The following is an 8,172-nucleotide window of genomic DNA, read 5'->3' as shown; positions in this document are numbered from 1 at the left end:
CCCAGGACTTGGGGGGCGGGGACGGGCTTCGGCGGGGTCTGGCTCCCAGGCTCCGCTGGGTTTTCAATGGAGCCCGCAGGCGCTCACGTCCGTCCGCAGTCACACGCACCCCGACGCCCGGGCGACAGCGCACACCTCTCTGCCCATCGTGACGCAGCGTCCCGGGACAATGTATGTGACAAGTCTCAGAGCAGCCTATGCCCCGCCACCCTCTGGACAGCGGCTCGGAGTCAGGAGACCATCTGGAGCCAAGATCTTAACAGCGGGCGTGGTGGGAGGGGGCGGCCGGAGGAGTAGAACGACCCCCAGCTCCACCGAGGTCTGTGTCGAGTGAAGAGCGCAGTCGAATGAAGGGAAGGGTCCCTGGATACACAGCCCAGACCCCTCCATTCTGCCAGGGGAATGGGGGGGGCGGGAGCGGGTACCAGACGCCGAGAGTTGACAACCCCCCCAAGTCCCCCAGGCTCTGTTTCTTCCTGAAGACGCATCTTCTTAGTCCCAGCTCTGTTGCCATGGAAACGTCGGGTGACATCAAACGGACGTCGCTCTGGGTCCAAGGAGTGGGAATTTCCGTTTGGATCAAAGCAGACCCTCGGGGCGGGGCAGTCCGTAGGGCTGGGTCTCCTGCGGGCGGGGTGGAGATTTAGCCTGGCTTGCTCGGCTGCAGGGTATGCAAGATCGACCCCGGGTTCCGTCCTCCCCTCCGCCTCTCCCGCTTTTCGGTGTGTGAGGGCAGCGGCGGGGCTAGCTGGCCGTGGTGGCGCCCGCTCCGCCTCCCGTTCTGTGGGTCTGACCCAACTGGTACTGCTGCGGCGCGGGCCAGGATGAAGTGCCCCCACCCCCCGCCTCCTCGCCTGGCGCCCTCGCCCGCCCCACCCCTCAGAGCCTCGGCTCCTGAGCTGCGTGCGCCCGGCGTCCTTCCCTGAGCACTAACTCAGCCCAGTGCTCCTCCCCTTCCCGTTCTGTTCTCGTCCTAGTAGCTGGTCATCCGTGATCCTTTATGTTTATCTTGTGATTCTTAGCCTGTCTCTACTTGGGGCGGGAGTGGGGTGGACGAGCGCAGGGGGACGCGTTGCCTGCGTCCCTGGTGCGGAGCGTGTGCCCGCGATGTGGCCGGAGTTCTTGGTGAATGTGTGATCCCATCTAGTAGTGGCCGGCTGTCCGCACACCTGGGGCAGGTGCTCTGGGCCAGCGTCTCCTCCAAGCATATTCCTGGACAGATTCGACCCCTTAGCTTGGTCTCTTCTCCTAGACTCAACAGGCAGGTCCAGGGTCAGGGCCACTGACCACCCACATGCAGAGGATCCCTGGCACTAAGGCTGACCTTCAAGGCTCAATGCAGGGAGCGCATGGGGAAGAGATGGGGAACTGGGGTGTTCTTTTGTTGTTGGCTTGTGTTTGTTTTCAACCTTTTTGTTGTGAAATGTAAGGGATATGCAGAATCATACAGAACATAAATATGCCCTTAATGAGTGGTTCTAAAGTGACCCCACACATCCACTGAGGCCCAGAAGCCCACACACCACCCAGCCCCATCCATTCCCTGAACACTGATGTCTTGGACTGTCTCTGAAGTTCTGTTGAGGCTGACTGCTTTCGTCTGCATTACTTTGCCCAGTTCAGCCCCTCTAGCTCATAGCTTTCCGTCTGTCCCCTTTTGTAGTTCTCATTGTAGAAATACACTTCATTTTGTACTCGGTCCTACTCTTGATGGATAGAGGGGGGTTTCCAGTTTCTTCCTGTTGGGATTAATGCTGCTCCTTGGAAGCCCTATAGGGTTGCTATGGGTCAGAATCTACTTGAAGGCACTTAACATTTGTACCCCTATTGCATTTCTGTTGAAGTCCTGGTGGCACAGAGGGTTAAGTGTTGCTCTGCTAACCAAAAGGTTGGTAGTTCATACCCACCAATTGTTCTGGGGGAAAAGGATGATGCAGTCTGCTTGGGTAAATATTTACCGCCTCAGAACCGCAGTGCAGCCGGCCTACCCTGTTTCATAGGCTCTCTATGAGTCCGAACCAACTCTGTAACAGTGGATTTCAGTTTAATTTTTGTATTTCTATTGGGTTTACACCTATAAGTAGAATTATTGGTTGGACAACCCTTATCAGATTAAGGACTTTTCCTTCTGTTCCTAGGTGCTGGTAGATTTTTACATGACAAATCAATGCTGCATTTTATCATAAACTTTTTCAGCTCTTATTGCAGTTGATCAGGTGATTTCTTGTCACTTGCTGAACTGCACTGTCAGCTTTTCAAAGATTAAGCCAAATGTCACTTCCAGAAGATACCCAACTGGTCATTATAACTTTCTGGATATTGCATAATTCCATTTGGGATCTTTATGCAGATTTTTGTAGATAGAACTGCTTGCGATTTCTTCACTTATACAAGGGGGTTTCAAAAAGTTGGAAATCCCATTATCTTTTCATTCCATTTTCCCATGATGTTTTTGAAGCCCCTTTGTATTGTCCTGTCCAGATGATGAGACAGTGGTTAAGTTGACATCATACAGTGACTTGGGGAATACTCATTGGGGTCCTTCTCTGAGAGAATTTTGCATGGGATTTACTTCTTTTTCTCCTGAAATAACAGGTAGAATCCTACAGTTTGTAGCAAGAATTTTAGTCAATTTCTTAGTGGACATAGGACTTTCTTTTGGTTAATTGATTACTTTTCTTCTTTTTCTATGATCCACTTGGGAGTCATCTCCTGGTTACTTTCCTGTGGTCAGCTCAAAGGCAAATCACATACCCCGGACTCAGCTCCATCTTCTTTTCCCCACCCACCTAACTCCTGTTGTGTTCAGTCCCCGATGGGTCACCAAGCATCCACCATCCATGAGGTGTCCCACACATCTCCATCAGTGCCGTCAGATCAAACATAGAACGCCCAGCTAAAAGGGAATTTAAGATGGACAACAAATCCTATTTTAGCATAAATATTTCCAAAATTGCATATTACATGGAATGTACTTATATTTTTTTTTAAATGATTTGTTATTGATCTGAAATTCCAATTTAACTGAGTGTCCTGCATTTCTCTTTGCTGAATCTGGTCCCCCTCATTGTCTGTGGGGAAGATTTTCCTGGTTGTTTGCTTGGGCAGTTACCAATCAAAGGCGCTTCCCTTGGAGCAATAGAGCCCAGGAGTGGAGTGATGCCGGCAGGATGGCACAGAAGACTTTGGGTGGACTTGCTAAGGAGGGAGGACCACAGCATCAGCCAGGGCACCTGGAGAGGCAGGGAGCTACTGACCTGTGAGGAGTAGCCCCATCTCTGTCGTCACTCCAGGCTGAAGACTGCAATCCACCATGGTGAAGCTGGGTTGTAGCTTCTCTGGGAAGCCAGGCAAAGACCCTGGAGACCAGGACGGGGTTTCTACGGATAGTGTCCCTCTAATCAGTCCACTGGACGTCACCCAGCTGCAACCACCATTCCCAGACCAGGTGAGGGCCTGTGGTAGTCGGGGCCCCCTTGGCTACCCTGGGAACAGAGGGGTGTTGGTGAGTTTCATTAAATGTGCCTCCTCTAGAACATAGTAGGGCTAATGGGGAAGGGCCAGGACTGGGTTGAAATCCCCAGTGGGTCCATATGACTTTGGTGCCCTTGTCTCTACATCTGGGAGGAGGGGGAAACAGGTACAAAGGGGCGTGAGGGTTTCTGCAATGACCAGAAGAGGGCGCCAAGCAGGCATGAGTCCCCTTTCCAAGATGTCAAACAGTTTCACTGCAAGGTCACCACCAATACAAGCAGTCCAGCCTCCTAGCTTCCTCGTTCCACAGGTGGTCATCAAGACACAGACAGAATACCAGCTCTCCTCTCCAGAACAGTCTAAGAACTTCCCTGACCTGGAGGCCCAGAAGCTGAGCTGCAACCACCCAGAGGAAGGGCGCAAGGTGACCTCACACTCCCATCTGCTGCCGCTGCTGTGGGAGAGAGGATGGGGAGCCCATGGGTGCCTGGGGGTCAGTTACCTCAGTAATCAGGTGGGTCTAGGTGACCTGAGTCTGATCCCCTTGCTGGCCGGCGGTGCTGGTGAGCACAGGTGCTGCCCCCTGGACGACAAAGACCATGGAGTGGCTACTCCAACGAAGTGCTGACTTGTCCACGGCAAATGTCTTTTTCTTAGTCATTCAGGGGTGGTTTTCTGTACAATACATTAACGTCTTTTGCTGCATTTTTGGCAAATATTTTTCCCATTTCTTTTTTTATCTCTTAATTTTATTAACAAGAACTTTACTCATTTTTGAGGAGCCCTGATGGTACCGAGGGTTGGGCATTAGGCTGCTAACCTCAAGGTCAGCGCTTCAAACTCAACAGCCGCTTTTTCCATGGGAGAAAGATGAGGCTATCTTCTCCCAAAGATTTACAGTCTCAGATGCCTTGCATTAGGGCCTCTGGGAGTTGAAATTCACTCAATGGAGAGGCTTACTCATTTTTAGTGTGCTTTTTCCTCGGCCTTTGCTTTTAAATGATAGAATCTGCCACTTCTTCCCTTGAATCCCATCATTTCTGAGATTGGGATCCTTCCACCACGGAGGCCTGGCAAGCCCTAGGCCCCGCTTTCTGAACAATTCCTCTACAGAGTACCTGGGATTTCCTATGGGGTGGACTGGAGAGTGGACAGAACCCCCCCACCCAGGGCTTGAGTTCTGGGCCCTAATCACATCTACCTAGCAAGTTGTCGACCTCCCCTTTCAAGGACCGACCCCCACCTCCCGTGCCCCCCACTCCCACTTCCCCACCCCAACCGGGCTCCTCCCCTCCCCCCGGCGCAGCTCCCCACAGCACGAATGATCGCCTTCGCCATGGCGCTCATGGGCTGCGTCCTGATCATGTACAAGGCCATTTGGTATGACCAGTTCACCTGCCCCGACGGCTTTCTGCTTCGGGTAAGGTCAGCGGCTAGGGCCGCGCAGGGGGAGTGAGGGACACAGTAGAGACCTTCCCAGCAAAGTCGCCGACCCTGCGCCCTCTCTGGGGGACTGAGAGGGGACCGCCCCAGGTGACCGCGGCCCAGGCACCACTGAGGGCCCGCCTGTCATCAGCGCACAACGCCCCTCCCCGCCTCTCGGTTATTTCCCTCTGTCTGGGGGCTGAAAGACCTCCCGGAAGAGTGCGGGGCGTGAGCCGGGGGGTCGGAGCGATGGGGAGGGATGCCTCCTCTCCTCCAGGGACTGCAAGAGTGCTTCCGGTTCCGACGGGAACGTGGTCCTGGAAGCTTCGCATGTTCCCCAGGGCCTTACCCTGGTGCCCCTAGCCCCCGCCCCACTCCTGGCCCCCCTGTAGCCCAACCCTTCCCACCTCCCGGCCAGCCCCTGGCCCTGACCTCCGCCCTAACGCGGCCCCCACCCGGGCTTCCCGTGCCCAGCACAAGATCTGCACGCCGCTGACCCTGGAGATGTATTACACTGAGATGGATCCCGAACGCCACCGGAGCATCCTGGCGGCCATCGGGGCCTACCCGCTGGGCCGCAAGTACGGTACCGAGATGCCCTCGGCGTGGGGGGAGAGCTATCGCACCGCCGCCAAGGACGACCCCAAAGGGCCCACTCAGGCGGGGGCGGCGGCGGACCCTGTGCCTCCAGGGAAACTCGCGGCCAAGAGCGAGAAAGAGGAGGCCCGTAAGGCCGCCGGGAGTACGGCACCCCTGTCTCCTCAGTGACGCCCCGTCGCCAAGACCACCGTCTGCCCTGCCCCTGGGGTAGGTCAATCCACCCTCCCCGAAAATCTGGGGGGCAGGTCTGCTTGGCCCCCGGGACGCGTCCATGTAGCCCGCGCTCAGGTGCCCCAAGTCCATCGGAAGGGTCTGCCTGTCACGTGACTTGCGGTAGGCATGTGAGGAGGGTCCCAGGCTTCAGTCCGCTGTGTTTGACCTCCAGATGGGCGGTTGGAAAGCAACCAGATCCGCCCCGCCCACTCTCGCTGGACTCCAGACCCTCTGCCTTCTGAGACCCTCCCTCGGCACCTGTGACCAGCGAGGACGAGGACGCCTGCCCTTTGCCCATGTGTTTGGCCCCAGCACCTCCCTGTGCGCTCCTCAGTCCATGTGTCCCCAGCCCCCCACCCGCCTCCGGGCCTTCGAGGCCTCGGACCCATGGCTTCTGTGTAAGTAAATATTCACCTTCACTGAGGCGGGTTCCTCCTGTGCATCCTTGATCGTCCTCTGCCACCCCCCTCGAATGTTGGCATCACGTCCCCCACTGCCCAGAGGGACCCCATATGGGGAGCAGGCTCAGGTAAAGGATGAAGAGCCTGTACCGGACACACAAGAGAGCCAGCGTCCCCGGGCCCCCCCTGATCCACTGCAGCCGGCACTCTCGGCTGCACCTAGTCACCCTTTACTTGTCCAGATGCATCTCCCCGAACAAACCAAACCGAAGACGGAAGGAGTGGGTGTGAAGGGGCAGGGTGGAGACCCAGCCCTCCCAGCTCCATTCCCGTTCCTCCGCCAACGTGGAGAGGTGAGCTCCGCAGGCTGCCTCAAGAATCTGCCTGGAGATCCCCACCAGCCCACCCCAATCCACACTGGGGGAAAGGAACTTGGGTCACTGCCCAAGACGGAACCGTGGCACTAACGACTGGAGGGAGGGGCGGAGACAGTCTGGAGGAAAAGAAAACAGCTGCTTCTTACTCCGCCAACCAAAGGATGACCGAGAGCCCACAGCGGGTGCAAGACGAGGATCGCACACGGTGTGGGGCTCGGAGCACAGAACTCAGTCACTGTGTACACAAGGGGCGGGGCAAAAACACACAGGAGGCGGGGCAAGGCGTACAGGGGGCGGAGCACAGGGACGGGACAAGGAGCACACAGGGGGCAGGACACAGTACAGGGAGCGTGGCAAGGAGCACACAGGGGACCGGCTGTGGTAGACCCAGCTTTTGACACCAGCATCTACACGGTGGGTGAAAGCCTGGGGCAAACTCTAGTGCATCAGAGGGGTCCCCTCTGGGGGATCATCAGGTCCAGTCCAGGCACCGGGCGGCGAACCCATTCCAGGCTGGGACACAATGGGCAGGACTCTGGCCCAGCAGAGAAGTGAACCCAGGGACCTGTCTCAGGTGGGTTCTGGGCCTGTTCGGGAGCAATGCAGCAGGCTCCCAAAAGAAGAGGTAACAGGTGTGGAGGGCAGAGGTGAGGTCCAGGGGAACTGGTGAAGGATGGGAATAGGTGTGAGATCAGGGAGCTGAGGAAGTCAGGAGAGGTTTAGGCTTGTGCACCATGTTTCTTACCATTGAGGCAGGTGGGTGGAAGGGGGCGGGGCTGGGCCGGGCTGGTGGGCAGTAGGGCACACAGAGGCCATGTCTGGAGGGGTGCCTGAGAGATGCAGGGAGGGGGGATACACTGCTGGTGTTTGAACTGAGAGACAACTTTTCCCCTTTATCTTATTTTTACAACATTTTATTTAGCACTAAATTAGTATTTGCAGAAAATTTTGAAGAAGAGTATACAGAATTCCCCTGTATCCTTCACCCAAATTCCCCAATTGTTGACATTTCATTGTTGTTGTTAAGTGCCATCGAGTTGATTCCAACCCATAGTGATCCTGTATAGGATTTCCAAGGAGCAGCTGGTGAGTTTGAACCACCAACCTTGCAGTTCAAACGACTTTGCAGTCTGATGCATTAGCCCACAGGGCCACACCAGGACTCCGTTAAGTGTCAAAGTGACCCTGTATAGCATTTCTGAGGAGCAGTTGGAGGGTTTGAAGAACTGACCTTTTGGTTAGCAGACCAATGCTTATCATACAGAGCCACACCAGGACTCCCAACATTTCATTATTGTTGTTGTTAAGTGCCTTCGAGTCTGTTCCAACCCATAGTGACCCTGTATAGGGTTTTCAAGTAGCGCCTGGTGAGCTCGAACTGCTGACCTTGTGATTCAAACTGACTTTGCAATCCAGCTCATTAACCCACAGCACCACACCAGGACATTTCATTTGTTGTTGTTGTTAGGTGCCATCGAGTCAGTACTGACTCATAGTGACCTTATGCACAGCAGACGAAACACTGCTCAATCCAGGGCCAACCTCACTACTGTTGCCAATGATGAGTTCAATGATGCTGCCACTTGGCCAATCCATCTCATTGGGGGTCTTCCTCTTTTTCTCTGACCCTCCACCTTACCAAACATGACATCTTTCTCCAGAGACTGGTCCCTCCTGACAAT

General features: G+C 55.2%; 1 protein-coding gene across 1 annotated transcript; it reads left to right on the top strand.

Annotated features, from left to right (window-relative positions):
• Positions 1-3,313: 3,313 nt before the first annotated feature.
• Positions 3,314-5,667, top strand: CALY (calcyon neuron-specific vesicular protein). The gene is made up of 4 exons (XM_006867456.1): positions 3,314-3,448; positions 3,785-3,898; positions 4,781-4,894; positions 5,374-5,667. The coding sequence occupies exons 1-4, from the start codon at positions 3,314-3,316 to the stop codon at positions 5,665-5,667; spliced, it is 657 nt and encodes a 218-aa protein (XP_006867518.1).
• The last annotated feature ends 2,505 nt before the right edge of the window (positions 5,668-8,172 follow it).

Source organism: Chrysochloris asiatica, unplaced genomic scaffold (genome assembly GCF_000296735.1).
Source record: "Chrysochloris asiatica unplaced genomic scaffold, ChrAsi1.0 scaffold00105, whole genome shotgun sequence".
In the NCBI taxonomy this organism is placed as follows: domain Eukaryota; kingdom Metazoa; phylum Chordata; class Mammalia; order Afrosoricida; family Chrysochloridae; genus Chrysochloris; species Chrysochloris asiatica.
The sequence above is the reverse complement of the archived record's forward strand: the minus strand, read 5'-3'. Positions and strand labels throughout refer to the sequence as shown.